This window comes from Neospora caninum, chromosome VIIb (assembly GCF_000208865.1).
Source record: "Neospora caninum Liverpool complete genome, chromosome VIIb".
In the NCBI taxonomy this organism is placed as follows: Eukaryota; Apicomplexa; class Conoidasida; order Eucoccidiorida; family Sarcocystidae; genus Neospora; species Neospora caninum.
The window spans coordinates 4,704,320-4,720,438 of record NC_018394.1 but is presented as its reverse complement, the minus strand read 5'-3'; the positions used below and the strand labels follow the sequence as shown (position 1 = coordinate 4,720,438).

The following is a 16,119-nucleotide window of genomic DNA, read 5'->3' as shown; positions in this document are numbered from 1 at the left end:
CAGACTCCCCGCATCGCCCTTTCTGGTTCGTGAACAACTACGACTCTATAGCGTTCGATCAACTTTCGCGCGAGGAAAAGACGCACTGTGACGCGCGAAGAGGCAGCCTCGTCCTCACAACACCAGCCGCAGAGCATTAAAAACTTGCAGTTTTCCTGTGAGTCACTGTCGGCACCGCAGCCCCTGTTACCGAAATTAATCGGATCCAACCTGTGCGGCCCAGTACGAGCACCACTGTCATCTTTGAGATCTCGAGCACTCTTGTTCTCATCTCTCCCCTCCTCTTCAGTGGCCCTTGTCGACTCCCTGCCTTGTTGTGGACTCGTACGCCGAAACAGCGCCATCTCGTTGCCCGCATGGATCTGTGGGCCGCTACTAGCAGGCGACCGAGGGAGCGGAGCCACGGACTTCGACCCGCAAGCTAACCTGCATGCTGGGCGACCGTGCAGGAAATACTTGGCGCCTCTTCCACTGAAAGATTCGTCCTCTAGATCGAACCGTTGCTAACACATAACCTGCCTTCTGAATAAACGCAGGGATGCTGCATGCATATCCGGCACACGCCCTCCCACCGTTCACAACCCAACTCCAGACACGCATGTTCGCTTCGGCTTTCCTTCTTCCCTCCGTGACTCGGTCTTCTGCTTTCCTTCACCTCCCAAACAGACCCTCCCCGTTCCCTCTCTCGCTCTGTCCCCTTCTCTCCCCTCCTGCGACGCGCTTCCGCCTCTGCCTGCCTGCCTTTCCACACCCCCCAGCGCCCGCCACTCCTGTCGCCATCAACGGCCGCCGCCACTCCCTCCCGCTCCGCCGCCCACGGCGTTCGCTGAGGGCCCTGAGGCCCCGGACGAGAGAGAAGACCAACTGGGCACGTTGCTGGATTGTCCAGCTTGACCGGAGGAGAGGGCGCTGCCTGCACCCATCTGTCCCGGATTCGGGTGGTTGGCGGGAGGCGCATTATTCGACTGAGACAGATTCATGCCCAAGTGGTGGTTGAGTTGCGGCTGAGACAGCCCAGGCTTCTGATGCTGTGAAAAGTGCTGGTGCGCTGCTGCAGCCACTTGCTGCTGCTGTACAGACACTTGCTGCTGGTGCTGCTGCTGCAACTGCTGCAGTTGCTGGTGTTGCAGTTGCTGCTGGGCTCGCACCTGGCGTACACCTTCTTCCACGCTCTGCCGCACTTCCTCTGCTTTGAGGAAACACTGGAGATCCAGAACGCCGCGAAATTCCCTGCGCGACACAACGCGCGAAAGAAGCCCACACATCCGCGCCTTTTGCAACGAAACCCTCTGTGAGGTGTTCCTTCGGTCGAAGGTGGCATATATGTACGCCACACACAGACACACGCGCCGGGACATGCTCACAAACGAAAAGATCTAGTTATCTAGACATAGGCATATGTATGTTGTAAGCAACAGAAAACAGCCTTGGCGTGTGCGCCAGGCTCCTCTCTCCGTCCGACGAACTGCTTGGTGGCTTTCACGCGACTCCCGGCGCATACGTCAAGCAAAGGCTTCCCCCTGGGCGGGAGCGGGTCACAGCCGCCAATGCACGCCGTTTGCACGCAAAGGGTTGGGACTTCTCGCCAAAAATGCTTCGTGTGGGTGTTGGTGTGTGACGTAGGAGAAAGATAGGTTTGTGAAAGTGAGGGGAAACAAGCGGGCAAAGCGAAAAACAACGAAGAAGCGAATCCGTACACACGGCCCGGGAACCCAGGCTGAAGACCAGAGAACGGCCGAGCACACTCTCACTTGCGACTCCACGTAGCTGGCTCGAAGTAGGTCCACCTTGGGAGGTCTGCTGAGCCTACGGAGAGAAAAAAACGATGCACAGACGCCCGGCAAAGCCGATGAAAGAAGGCGAAATGAATTAAGGAACACAAAAGGAGCCGCGTGAATTCGGGCATCTCGTGACACACAATGCGACCTTTTTGTTGCGGCCTCGATGAAAAAAAACCGAGGCAGAATACGACGCACGCACGCAGTTCTAGAAAAGCGATGCTCTTTCTGGAAGTCACCAACCACCGAGATCTGCCTCCTCTCCTCTGCTTGGTGCGCGGGCCCCCTTCTGTCCTCTCTCTCTCACGCGATCCCCCGAACTCACTTCCAGATCCAGCTTTCTCTCCTGTCGCCTCGCCTGCTTTCTCCTCCGTCCTGTCCTCCTGTTCGGCTGCCGAAGAAGTCGGCTCGGCGTTCTCCGGAGCGTCGCCGTGCTCTTCGCGCTTGACAGTCTCTCTCGCTGCGTCCCCTGCCTCTGCGCCGCTCCCTCGGCTGCTGGCGGACGAAGCACTCTCTCCCGACCGGCCTCCTGCTCCCTCGGCAGCAGTCGACGAGGTGTTTGTTTCCTTCCCGTCCTCTGTTGGGCCGGTCGAGCTGCGTCCGGCTGTTCGCGACAGCGGCTCTGCGAGGAACCACTTCTTCCACACCTTGTGGTATTGCCAGCCCCGGTTGTAAAGTTCTGCTGCTGCGCAGCCCTAAGTGCGGAAGGAGACAGGGAAGAGCGCACCTGCTGAAGACCCCTCGAGAAAAGGAAACGACTGAGCGCGCCACACGCCGCAAGCCGCGCAGCCTACCGCGGAGAAAACGAGCGGGGAAACACCCCACCTAGGTGGACAACGTGCGTCTCCCGGACGCGGTGGATGTCCACTGCACATGGCAGAAACAGATGTGTCGCCACGAGAGCACAGGACACGGCGTGCAGGCATCTGCGATGCTCACGGCACCCCTCAGACAGAATTCAAGAAGTACCGCATCACCTGAACTTCTCTGTACCTGAAGGAGGAGTCTTGGGCAGCAGTAAAAGATGTAAAACAGCGTGTGCTCATTGAACTTCTCCAAGTGAGACAGCTTGAAGGTAGGAGGGACAGGCGGTAGATAGCACGACGGAAGCAAAGACCTGGCCACACGCGCATCCACACGCAGCAGGAACCGAGGCGATGCATCACAGATGTCACGTGTACGTACAGCACGGACAGACACACTCTCTGAGCAGACCCCGGCGTTGTCTGGCCAGGGGATACAGGCGCATCTGGAGATGGAGCAGAGATAGATAGAGGCCAGCACAGCCGGTACGAGTCTTGTTCCTGACGAGGGGCATCAGCCCTCGGTAAGCCAGAGAATAGACAGAGGAGCGGACCGACCGCGTGCGGAACACGAGCACCGGCAACGAGCGGGAGGCACCGCGGAGTCAGTTCTGCTTGACACAGAATTGTGGCTCGGGAAACGGCAAAGAAGCACGTTTCCACCATCCTCCGCGTTCGCACACGCCACGAAAGGAGGCTGGAAAAGCAAGGAGAGGAAAAAAAGCTAAAAGACAAAGAACGCGAAATCCACCAACAGAGAGGGGAAACGGCACGTACGGTGCAGAACGCAGAGAAAGGACACCGCAGGACAGCAACATCGGGCAAGATGAGGCGATGCATAAAGAGAGTGATTTCGGGTTTTTTCCTCCCTACTACGGCGCTTCCCTTTCACATCTACCTATACGCGCCAGAGAGACGATACTGACGCACGCACTGGAGAATAACCGCCAAGACGCGTCGGAGAGACGCGCACTGAATCCGGACAAATCCAGTTTCCGCTCTTACTCCGCATCTCGAGCTGCTGGGGCGTCGGACCAGGGCGAGCCGAAGGAGGAGAACAAGCAGCTGCGAGGGTCGGAAGAGACACCGCAGGCACAGCATTCCGTGAAACGCAAGGAATATACGACTGCCTGTCGTATTCCTTGTGGAGACAGAAATGTAATGAATATCTTCGCAGAGGCGCGACAACGAGACAGTCCCGAAGTCCCCACAAAGATACGCCAGAACGGGCGCACAAAAGAAACGTCTATCGGTCGGGACGAATTCTCTGAAGAGTGAAGACGAGACTTGGCCGTGAAGTCAGAGGCAGTCCCGCTGACTGGGTGCCTCGGTTTTTCTTTTGGAAAGCGATGCAGAGGAATAGCAACTTGAGTTCCACTGGTGTCCTGTGGGTGGATGCTTGTGCAACGAAACAATTCTGGGGGCAGCGGCGCCGGGGTGTCCGATCGGCCGTTTTCCCTTCAGATTCTTCGCTGTGCCTGACCCAGGGCTCGACCGGAAGAGGCCTTACTCGGGAGAGTTCAAGTTGAGACCCAGAGAAGTGAGATCTGTTCCAAGGGCTAGGACGTTGAGATCAGGATCTGTCATTCGGATGACCTTGAGAATACCGAGGAGCCCATAGTGGTTTCGATTGTAGACCTTCGCCCTCTGCGACGTTTCATACAGCATTTCCTCGAGACACATCTTCCCCCGAAGTGACGACCAGGCGTCCTTTGACGCCGGCAACGCGGTTCGCTCTCCCCTTTCGCGATCCACTCCGGCGCTAGTTCCGGTTGCAGTCTCCGTCGCCTCGCCCCGTGCCGATGAACCTCTGTCTCCTTTCCCTCCGTCTACCCCGCCGTTCGCCCCGGAGAGCGTCATGACTTGCGAAACCGGCGACGAAGGACCGGTCCCAAGGCCCGCGGAATTACGGAGTCCCGTCTCTGGACGCTGAGTGTCACTTGACGCCGCGGCACTGTGTTGGGGACGATCGCCTCCTCCATTCGGAGAGTTGTTCTCCATAGTTGTCTTCTGCAAGACGACTCAGTCGCGGAGACGATGAGTGGAAAAAGTTCTCGCGTTTTGCGAGAAAAGGGAGGGAAACGGACCTCGTGCTCCCGACCCGACGTCCTTTACCACCTTCTCGATCGGCAGGAACTCACCACGAGAGAAGCGAGACGATCCGGCAGACACTTCCGGAGGCAACCCTCCTCAGACCAGCTGCTTAGCCCCAAAAAAACGCAGATGACTGTCATGCGGACTGTGTGTGGGGTGTATGTAGACTCCGCGAGCCGCCCGCAACACTCTCGAGCGCTCGCGTCTCACCGAAGGTTGTGAGCCCCCGGAAAGCTTTGACAGCGTGCAGCAGATGACTTCACAGGCACACGTCTCCTAATATTACGCGCCACGAGACAAACTCTGGACCTCTCCACCTTGGGAAGTCCACTGAGGTGCAATCACCTGTTACCGCGAGGGGAGAGGCACGGGGCAGAGCGACAAAGATCCTGTTCTCTTTGCGGAAAAGAGGAAGTCGTGGGGAAATGAAAAACGCCAAACCACTCCTGATTCGAGTCGAGACGCGGAGAGCCTCACTCGAACAACACGAACCCGACCCAGTTGCTATATGGTCAACCGCTGGCCCTTCCTGACCTGGTCAATTCTTGAAGCAACCGTAGAAACGAACTGGGTGTGCGAATAGTTGAGGCCAGAGCAAAGACGTATAGGAAGACATGGAGGGGAAGCAGCGAGAATGGAGCAACAGTGGAAGGAAAGAGTAACCGTAATGGCTGCAGTACAACGTGAGACACGGCCGCTGTACTCCAACAGGAAAAATGCGCAGCGCAAGAAAATTTCAGCTGAGAAAGGGGTACATAAGCAGTCAGAGATCAACGCGGTTCGAGATTCTCTGAAGGCGAGAGAGAGAGCTCCCCGACCGTTGTCGAATACCGACGGAGTCGGGAAACAGCGCTGTGCTGCGCTAGGGCGACACATGCATCTGTCATAGAAGAAGTGCTGTTACGTGCTTGTGTTTCGGTAAAAGAAGGCAGTCGCCTGAGAAATGGAAGAACCTACGGGCAGGAAGTACATGCCGCAAACAGACCTACGAAGCTTTAGTCTGGCCGTCGCAGAAGAAAAAGTGACACTGTTCTCGGAAAAAGGTGGAGGTGACGTAGCGGGACACAGACGAATACAGAGAAAAGACATAAACAAGACGTTGAGGGCGCTTTCGTTTTTACCGCGTCTGAAGCGGAGAAACAAGAAACCGAAAAAGCAGAAAACGAGGGTCACACTTCCACCCCACGGCGAACCTCGAGGAATGGCGATGCTTGACAAAACCGACCAGCGCCAGTCTTATCCTCGTTCTCGACAGCTGGAATGGGAGTACACAAAGGTGTTTTTCTTTGTTGCCAAGAAAGCTCTTTTCTTTTCTCCGGCACACAAGTACAGCGGCCACCGGGGTGCTGGACAGAGGCCGGTCTGCAGAGACAGAGAGACGTTTTCAGAGAACTCACGCCGTAAATGTGCCTCCGCCGACCACATACCAACACACGCTGTGTTGTTTGTTGCAAATGAGGCTGTCTTGGCTTCCTCGGGTAGACGGAAGAAATATGGTACGCAGAACTGGAAAAGAAAAGAGGTCTGACGGACGCGCCTTTTTATCGCGCTCTCCCTGCATGCGCGGTGGCTGGGCCGCCCGCTATTTTGCGTTTTGTTCGAACAGAACAGCATCTACTATGTGCACTGCAGAAAGAGCGGTTGTTGGAGAAAATACGCACTGCGACCATGTTCACTCCGTTAATATGCCGATTTATGTGACAAAACATTCCCTTTTATGCTGTAGCAACGAGGAAACACAAGTAGGACAGGGAGTCCAGTCGCTGTACCATACTCAGTACTGTTAAATGTAAACAGATGCCATACAAAGCGTTTCTCAGAAGTGTATCTCTTGTGATTGCATGCCATAAATGTGCATAGAGGATGTGGATACTTGCAATGTGCAGTTCGTCTAGGCGATACGATACGAGTCACCGATACTGGCAGATTCGTATCCGTCCAGAGGGCACCTGACCAGCTGCTGTCATCAACGAAGCATGGCCATCGCCGTTCCTCTCTTCGCCGCACACTGAAGTTTTAGTGGCTACGTGAACTCAACAGCGATGTTCGTTAAAACCACCAACGAAGTCAACAGCAGCGGTGCACAGGAGGGAAGTTGACCAGTCGGTGGTGAAGCCCAAATCACATGCATCCACAACAGCTTACTCTACGTTTTAGCACAACTCTCGAGGGAGCAAACATCCTCTCCCAGGGAGAGCGAATCTACTCCCAACAAACCCAAGTACACGATCTGTTCGCTGTCTGCCTTCCCTGTCTTAGCTTTTTGATCTGCTGTCTGATATTCGCGTGTTTTCTGACCAAGGCTCGTGCGCCTGATAACTTGCCTAACCGTAAGAAGCAGCTCGACACCCTCATGTGCCTCGACCCGGTTCGGCAGTCAGAAAAAAGGAATCCATTTTCGCGGAGCTCCATTCACACATCAACATGGAAGTATGTAACTCCATCCATATATGTTTATCTTCTAGAAAAAAACGCAAACTCGCCTGTGTTCCGCAAACCGGTTTGTACGAGCCTTTTTCGCGGGTCAGAAACCCTGCTGTGAACTGGATGCAAAGCCTCGGACAAGGTTTCGATATCCCAACACGTGGAGAAATTCATTTTCTACGTAAAACCCCTAGCTGCCCACGAATTTCGTCGTTCTTTTCGATGCCCCAGACGGAAGGTTTCTGGCTCAGGTCCACTTCTGTAAGCCTCTTCAAGACGGGGATAATGGGGATAACTTTACTATGTCTCGCACATGCACAGATGTAGACCCCTACAGCACACCCGAGGAACTTCCGGAAGATGACTGCCGCCGGAAAAGTGTATATTTGTCATGTGGGCAGGAAATGCGCCACTGCAACACGTTCTGGTTTGCCCCTCATTTGTTTTCCAGAACCGAATTGTGAGCTCCGATCGTTTCTCCCCAGACCTGTTTCTATCAAGGGCACCAGGTCATTCTCTCTTCACTAACGTATAGGTCTTTTTCCCCCAGGAGGTTCGTAGACGTATTTGTCAGTTCCTTTTGGCTGTTCCCGGAGCGGACACAAAATCCTTCGTCCATCCACCATCAGTTAGATGTGCTCGTCGTTTTCAACGAGCTTATACGCCATGAATAGCATACCATTCTTTGAGCGTATTTACTGTCTTCCTGGATGGTGATATAACTAAAGCATTAATGGATGACTGAATCAGACCGTCGTATTCCTTGTCGCAAGCAACTCCAGGACTAAGGTCCTGAGGAGAAAGGAAACAGAGCAACGAGAGAGAGAACAACTACGGCACAGCAGGGAGGTTGGGGGATAGTGTCATGATAATCGCCTCAGTCACTCGCTTCGCTGTTGAATGATGACCAAGGGCCTACCACAGCCAGAATTCAAGTGTGCTTTCACTGGTTTGTGCACGTGTTCGTAAATATCTATATACCTCTCTCTCCTTATATATATATATATATTCACATGTCTGGAGAAGCTCTTGTTGTGTTTGGAGTCGGGTCCAGTCGTCTGATACAAAGAGCTCCTTCCGTTTTGACAGCACCTGCATTCTTTCGGGCAAATATAAGCACCAAAGAGTTTGCACAGAAACCTACCAGTAACAAGCTCTTTATATCCTGTAGAGATACTCTTCCTTGGCTATCGAGTTCGTACGAACCACTTCTGACAATGTTTTGCAGGTCCACCGACAAGGAAGATATGTCTACAGCAGGCACTGGAAGGCCACGAGACCTGGCGATTTCCGTCAGTTTTTGTGCCTCCCTTGATAGATTCGCTAACAAAGCTTTCCTCTTTTGACTCAAAGGGGGCTGCACGCAAAGCGGGATCAATGAGGGGGGTGCCGATTTGCGAGCACGATACCCAACAGAACGCTTGTTTGCCAAGAAACCTAATGCCGTTTCTCTGTACTGTACCGTTCCCCATATCCTCTCTTTACCAGGATAGAAGCAACTGTATTGTAACAGTATTTTCCTTAGCATTGGAAACACAGGAAGCGAGCAAGTATGTTAATGTATCTGTCTTCTCCTTGAGAAGCTTGTCCGTTTGCTTTTACAGGCACTGCAGGTTCAGCCTACACAATGTCACTGGTCGAGACTGACTCATCCTCAGGTATAATCGCCCGCGAAACGCTGAAACCCTAGTCAAAAGCAGGGCACTTGCACGAGACAAAATAGGCTGGCATTCACTAGGGGTACGGCTTTCTTTTTTATCTTTTTGACACAACTCTGAGGAAACAAACGAAACATGAGCTTGTCGTGACGACTGCCAGGCCACCCCGCTAACTGTGGACACAGCCGGCTCCGCTCTCCTTGCTGCGGCGAAAAGCCGCAACATTCCCGAGAGAAGTTTTACCCAGAAAAACTCAACGAGTTTCTCAACGGTCACCGTGCCTTTGTCGGTTGTTGAGAGGACCTTCAGTGTAGCGTCCAGCACGTTGGGAGCCTGCGATACACGGAGAGAGATCGCCACATACTTACATGCAAGTGACCCCTCTCTATCTGAGACACCCTGGGAAAACGTGGTCTCCGTGGACTCTGGCGGGTGTCTGCCAGTGGTGATTTGTGTAAATGCTCTTATCTATCTGTATCTGAAATACCGTATGAAGACCTCCATTTCAGGGGACTCAGCGCGACAATGCTTGTATTTGCGGAACCTGGGTCAGACGGTGCGCCGCACTAGAGTGCACATCAGTTCGTTTTTATTCAAGGAATCAAGGCGAGGAACACTGGCGGCCCTGTTACCTTTTCCAGCTTGATGGTGCTTTGCATTCGAGTGGGAATGAACGTCGGAAAGAGTCTCACCAGAATGTCATCCTTGACTCCGGCGGGCTCCCTCAGGAATTGGCGGAGTGCACATGTAGAGACGTTACCCGCAGAATTCCGGTGTGCCCTGCGCTTACAAAGCGAAGACTAGAGTATACCTGGATCAGCATCTCCCCAAAGAACGAAACTTATCACAGCTGAAGATACGGAACCTCTGGTCGTTTGGCTGTATCTGCAAAGATATACCTCCCGTCGTAATATCGGGGAGCTGATGGGTCGGTCAAGCGTGCAAAGGTCTGTATCGTGAATGTCCGGAAGATCCTGGCAGCGTGTGGAGTAAACACTGAATGGTCGGGCCTCTAATCGAAAACTCATTTCTTCTCATAAACGAATGCAAGCCAATAGGGAAGGCAACGGTGGCTGTCAGGGACAATCTACTACACTGTTGAGATCGTCCAGATCCATCCAGCAACTGCAGCCAGGACTACGGGTGTCAGTAGGCTCTTCTCTTACATCAGGAACTTGCGGAAGAAGACGTATGAACGGCCGCCGAGAGACTTTTGTAAGGCATCTTGGAGTCTCTGCTGCACTTCCATCAGGGTCACGGGTTGAGCCTGTTGGGAACGTGAGTCACACTGCTTGCAACCTGTTCTGGACTCATCAGATTACACCCTTCTGTGCAGGCAGACTGGGTCAGGTTGTTCGAGTATCTCAACGTTGTTGGGGGATCACTAATTCCACGCTGTTCCCGGAGTTGCCGAAACTTGCAGGTTGAAAGGAGGCAAACATCTCCACCAGCCCCTATCAGCAGGAGGCATATATGGGTGTGTATGCTTTATAGTGAACACACGAACTGTTGGACGATCTTATCCTGACACACCGGCGTCACCCACAGTTGCTTGTATGTATCTCGCAGGCAATACTCGGTGCCTTGTATGCGCAGAGATGTCTACGTCAATCTCCGAGATAGCACCTATCACACGCGCTTTCAGCGTACTGAGACGGCCGCCCCACTTCCAAAGGGAACTGTGGTAGACAAAGCACACTTTCTCCCCCCTCTGCTGATTGCCTCGCGTTCGTCACTCTCTCGCTTTCCACGTACACGCTTATACCGAGACGTGACTTTACGGGGGGTTGCTGCTGTTTTCTGCTCTCATGCGTTTATCACCTTGACTCACCGGGGACACTGCCGGCACCGACTCAACAGACGGGGCGCAAGGACAACGAATACCACACGCGTCAGGAGTGCCGGGAGCGGATACGGGCTTGATTGGGCGTTTCGTAGGCACGTCTTCCCATGCCGCTTGGGTGAGTGCCTGCATAGTGGGCATCCGCAAGATACTTGAGGCTCTCTCCTGATGGCCTCATCCGACGGTAATTTCGGGGTGTTTGCTGAACTCATCAGAGAAATGATGGATAGGCCCAACAAAATAGAGCGAAAATACTGCTGAAACTGAAAAATAATGAAGGTTGACGGTGCTTCTGTGGCACGTAACATGACTGTGAACCCGAGAGACCATCAGAACGGGTAATTAAGCTGAGTCAGTTTTTCCTCCAGAGGAGCTTAATGGCATTGGAGACAGCAATTGCGCTTCCCCTTTCTTCCTTACAGGTTGTTTGAAGGCCTCGCCCGCCTCCGTCAGTCCGGGGAAGGGCCCGAACTCGTTTCTCTTTTCCATTCGCGTCTGACATTGAGGAGTCGTATAAGCAACCGGTAATCAATGAACAAATGACACGGAGCGAGGTTTACGCAGCATGACGACCTAATAGCAGCGCCGCTGAGACGGAGAAACATGGAAGTGTAGACATATGCTTGCAAATTTCCTTCCTAGCGAGTTTGTCGAAATGCGCATTTGTAGTTCCCAATGAAAATGCGTATGTATCAGTGTGAACTAATGACCTCGAAAAGCGTTCATGTGACAACCTGTCACGCTAGATGAGGCCTCCTAGTGATCCGAACCGTATGGTCGCTTTACCCATTAATGGGGTTACTCACGTCCTAATGATCCACACAACGCGCCTCTACACTGAACCCGTAAGCAGTCTACCCTACACTTTCTTTCATACCTCTAGACCAGGGTTCACGTCGGTTGAAAGGGAGTTCTCGTTCCCGTGTTCGTGTGACCGACCTCTCTCCTCAACGCCAGCTTCCCATGCGACTGTTAAACGAAATCTTTTCCATACGTGCATAGTTTCGAACAGGCTATACAGGGAGACAGTTGCGCGGCTGAAGAACCTCAAGAGGTGTGAACATGGGGAAGACCCATCTCATCTATCCATATACAGGTAGTTGCTATGGTAAGCCTAACACGTAGTAGAAGAGCCCCTAAAACGGGAAGAAAAACTGACCCGTGAGGATCTATGCTTTGTGCTGAGTTTACCAGCTGCTCCACACGCTCTTTGAGCGCTTCGTAGTAATTCTGTTTTTGCAGGGCTTCATATCTGGGCCTCACGCTTGGATCCAGCCTCTCCAGAGTGTCTTTCACCGTTGTATCTATTCTGTTTTGCAGACGGTGTGAACAGGATGCCTGAGCACTACTCCGCGTTCCAGCGTCGGCAGCCAGTTTCTTCGAAAACTCCATATTCGTTGTCGTGAACTGATCGACTGGGTCGTATCGCCTGCTGCCGTGGATACGGCGGAACGTGCTTGCGCCATCTTGAGACCAGCTGGCATAGCAGCTACGAGTGTACGGCACACATCAGGCAGAAAGAGCCACTGATAATAATGTCTTCGCCTTTTTCTAGAGAGGATTCAAGTCAAGCTTGAAAACGGCAGTCCTAAACCCTGAAACGAAAAGTACGTTGTAGCCATCTGTGCGGAAGCAAATGCCACCACAAGGTGGAGTCAACTTTTTCTCAGTCTCGGTTTTTTAGCTCTGCCGGCCCCACTTCGGCCACTTCAGTATGTTCCCCCACTTTTCCTATGTTAGAAGATGCAGTCAGTTCTCACTTGGAATTCGAGACCGTATCCGTTTCTCTCAGTGACAGTTCCTCCTGCCAGTTCCCAATCAGCGTCCCATGACCGCTTTTCAGCGTCTTGTTGTATGTCTGGCTGGGCATCGTCTTTGACGCTGGACGGCAGAATTCATTACAAGGCGAACACAAATCTCAAGTCCAGATTCTACGTGTGATGGAAACGACTGAGGCGTTTCTGCAGAGCCAGTCCGAGCGACTGCACTCAGAATCGCTCTGGTAACTGGAGAAAAAAAATCACGTTGCTTTTGGGTGTTCCAAATTATGGGAGAATAGCGATTCCTCGGGCAGCTTCAGAAGTGTGGGCACACACGGTGGGGAGGAAGCCACTACGCTCAGGGATGCGTTCATCCGGCATTCATTGTTTGCATGTGCGGAGCACAGCATGACGCCCTGCCTGTGGCCATTCACACGGATATACGGGTCCGTGAACAGCAGTAGCCTTGTGTGAAGATTGTTCCCAGACAGAAATCTTCGGAAGCCTCTTCTAAAGGACGTGGCCCGCGGGAGTCGGTACCTTTCAACTCCTTCCTAGAAATCCATATCTCTCGGTATTATAAGCTAATCGCAGTATTTCAGGCAGGTTTCAAGACGCAGATTACACTTTGAAGTGGTGGCGCTCGAACTCACATTGCATGTTCATTCACACAGATTAGCGCGCAGGCTCCCAAAGAACGCAGAAAAGATGAATCCGGAATTGATTCCTCCACCACGTTCTTGCCTTCTCCACCGGAGAACGGTGAAGCGATACTCGACAAAGAGAATGGGCTTTAGAGCCAAGATGACTGAAAGTCACTGTGCAAGCATCGTTTCCTCGTTTACAGCGGGGCAAGTAGTACATGATGTTCAATGGGTCCTATTCCCACAGTAGTTGTCATTTACATAGTATTGCTATCTCAGCAGGATCAGATACTGATGTGAAGGGCTCTTTTCCGGTACTGTCTCCAAGAACCCAACTTAGTCTCAGGCGCGCTAGAAAACAAAACGCAGGAGCGCCGCTGCCTTCCTGGCTCGCCCTTTCGCCTTCGTATACGCTGGCAAGACGCCAAATGATGATCTGTCGGGGCAGATGACCTCGTTAGGTGCATGCTTCCCACGGAAAACCAGCTAAATCTGCTCTAGGAGCTTACTTTAGGGAGGACGACGCGACAGCGTGGCGGTGCTCAAAGAGATCGCAAAATTACAGCGATTGTGTCCGACCACCGGGGACTCTACTATCAGTGTATGCATATAAAAAGGGAATGACTGGCTCTTGAGGTGGACTGCAGACGCAAACTGCGTGAAGAAAGAGTTGAAGGAACTCCATGACTACGACCGGCTGCACAAATTATTCCATTGAGGCTTTCAGTAAAATGTCGTCACATCCCGCATACATGAGCACCTACTCTTTATTCGTGGGAAGTTATCCTCTAATACCGTTGTTCGATGCTCCGAACCGAAGCAGGCAACGCGTAACATGGGGAATTTCAAGCTGGTTTTCGTTTCCAATGTGTACAACCCTGCGTGAAATTTGACAACCGCAGGTAGGAGGGGGTCACGCGGGTACGCGCGAGAGGACTCGTCCTCTTTTCCATTCAGTTGCGCCGTGCCTACAAGGTTTCGTGCGTCCCCGTGCTTTGCAGTCGTAGGACTGTCACTACGACGACACCCCGGAGATACAGCCAGCAAGGAATCTCCTGAGTCTCCAGATCACTGTCTTTGTCGAAATCTGGAGTACTGCGCAATGCGTGCTCGCAGGATTTCATGCCGAGGAAACACGTTATGGTCGATCAGGGTGCTATTAGACTATACGCCTGCTGAACTGAGTGTTTAACATAGATTTTGCTAGCAACGAGGCAAACAGAGTATACGAATCACTCAGATACCAGGATATCATCGCATCCTTTCTCGTGTTCTGTGCCTGCCTACGACAATGCTTCCGGCAGTGCCGCATACTTAAACTCTTCCCAATGGATGGGGAAGTGTTACGCTCCGTCCTGCGCCGTGCTGAGTATGTCATGCCATGCCGAAGAGTAAAACGACACTATTCTTTCTCGGCACTGCCGTGGGAAAATGATTCCGGACCGCTAAGACAGGTTGGTACAGAAGCTACCATATCATCCGCACGAAGCCGGCATTAAGAACACAAAGATGATAGCTAGGCCATATATTGTTACTTTACTATCGCATAAGTAGATATCGTCTCTGTACAAACCATCCGCGATCCAGAACGGCAAAACACAAAACGAATAAACAGACACACACTTCATCCCTAAATGTTCAGCATGAGTCAACAATCCAATCTATCCCATTGCCTGATAGACTGACGTGAAACAATTGCACTGCGTAGACGCAGTACTTACTACACCCGAGCATCTAGAAGGCATTTTTATTAGGGGTGGCCTGGACTTTTTTCCACGATAGTACAGGAGTGGCAGAGAAGAGTGCGAACACCAGTACTGAAGAACCAGAAACTCGACCTCAATTGAAGCAAACTAACCTATACTTTTTACATTTCATCAACAAATTGTCTGCCTTCGCAAATCCGTCCGATTTTTCTCTCCTCACCAGCTGGTACAGCTTTTCTTTGGCTTCCACATGCGAGAAAAGAAACCCGAGTGCATGTTTTCACGCCCGATAGGGTGTTGATACCATTGGTTCCGTCGGGCTCGCTCCTCTTTCGTTTTCCTGCGCTTCGCATTTCTCTCTATCCCATCGGTTGATACGGCCTAAACAGTTTTTTTCTGGGTTCTCATTTTCTGTGAAGGACGCTTCTGTCCACGCATTTCCGTCGTCTGCGTCTCGTGACAGTTCCATAACCATGGCTGGCAGTTACTTCGCCGTTCGGGCGGGTAGCAGGGTCTTGGGTGCGACAACAAACGCGTCCAAAGTTTCCTATCTGGCGAGACAGAGTTCCTTGCCGTCGCCCGTTACGGTGCCTGCCCTTGCATCGCTGCGTGTTTTCGCCCCCTCGAGCCCTGCCTTTTTCTGCTCACTTTCTCGGACACGATTTGCAGCGAACGCAGTCCAATCGCACAGCGCGGGGTCTCATGCACCAGCAGCGACAGTCACTCCAAGGTACACTGACGATATCCCTGCTGAATATTACAAGTACGGCATTTTCAAGAACTACAGACGAGATGACAGTCCCCTCCGGAGTTTGCTTCGCCTGAGCATCACTACTGCGTTGCTTCTTCTGGTTGTGTTCCTGAACCACCACGCGTCTTGCAGCCACTGGCACTACAAGCATCGTATTACGGGCTCTTACCTCGACTCTGACTCGGAGTGAATATTCTGATTCAACGTGTCGTTTGTGTGTGTGTGCTGGACCTCAATGGCATGGTGACACGAAAAGCCTGTGCAACGAAACGCCGACTCGTTTGGCCAGTTTTTTTTGGTGGGAACGACGTCGGTGGATTCGGACTTTTTTGTTGTCATCCCATGCCGATATGCTGAACAGACAACCCCTCGATGCCTCCTTTCTCCAATACCCTATGTGGTACCTTGGATACTTGGAGGCTACGACGTATCTAAATTCGACGGAACCTCGGTTTCGTGCCAGATCTGTGTCGGTCTACGGTGTCGTCTGTCGTTCATAAACCTCTCGAGATCAAAAATGCCTTTCATAATGCCGTAAATGGTACGAATTCACTTTTCCTCGGCAACCGCAGCAACGCCGGGGATAGCAGTCCAAATACGGTGGCGACTGCCCTTCGCTGGAGCCACGACCAGGCTGCGAAACGCCGTTCTGAAGAAA

General features: G+C 52.5%; 2 protein-coding genes across 2 annotated transcripts; one reads left to right on the top strand and one right to left on the bottom strand.

Annotated features, from left to right (window-relative positions):
* Positions 1–779: 779 nt before the first annotated feature.
* NCLIV_029810 (Tcc1a22.4, related) lies at positions 780–4,582 on the bottom strand (the record flags this gene model as incomplete). Its single annotated transcript, XM_003883176.1, has 6 exons — positions 780–1,230; positions 1,752–1,806; positions 2,104–2,473; positions 2,772–2,895; positions 3,587–3,646; positions 4,092–4,582. The coding sequence occupies 6 exons, from the start codon at positions 4,580–4,582 to the stop codon at positions 780–782; spliced, it is 1,551 nt and encodes a 516-aa protein (XP_003883225.1).
* Positions 4,583–15,183: 10,601 nt separating this feature from the next.
* Positions 15,184–15,651, top strand: NCLIV_029800 (conserved hypothetical protein; the record flags this gene model as incomplete). The annotated part of the gene is made up of 1 exon (XM_003883175.1): positions 15,184–15,651. One exon carries the CDS (start codon positions 15,184–15,186, stop codon positions 15,649–15,651), a length of 468 nt encoding a protein of 155 aa, XP_003883224.1.
* Positions 15,652–16,119: the final 468 nt, after the last annotated feature.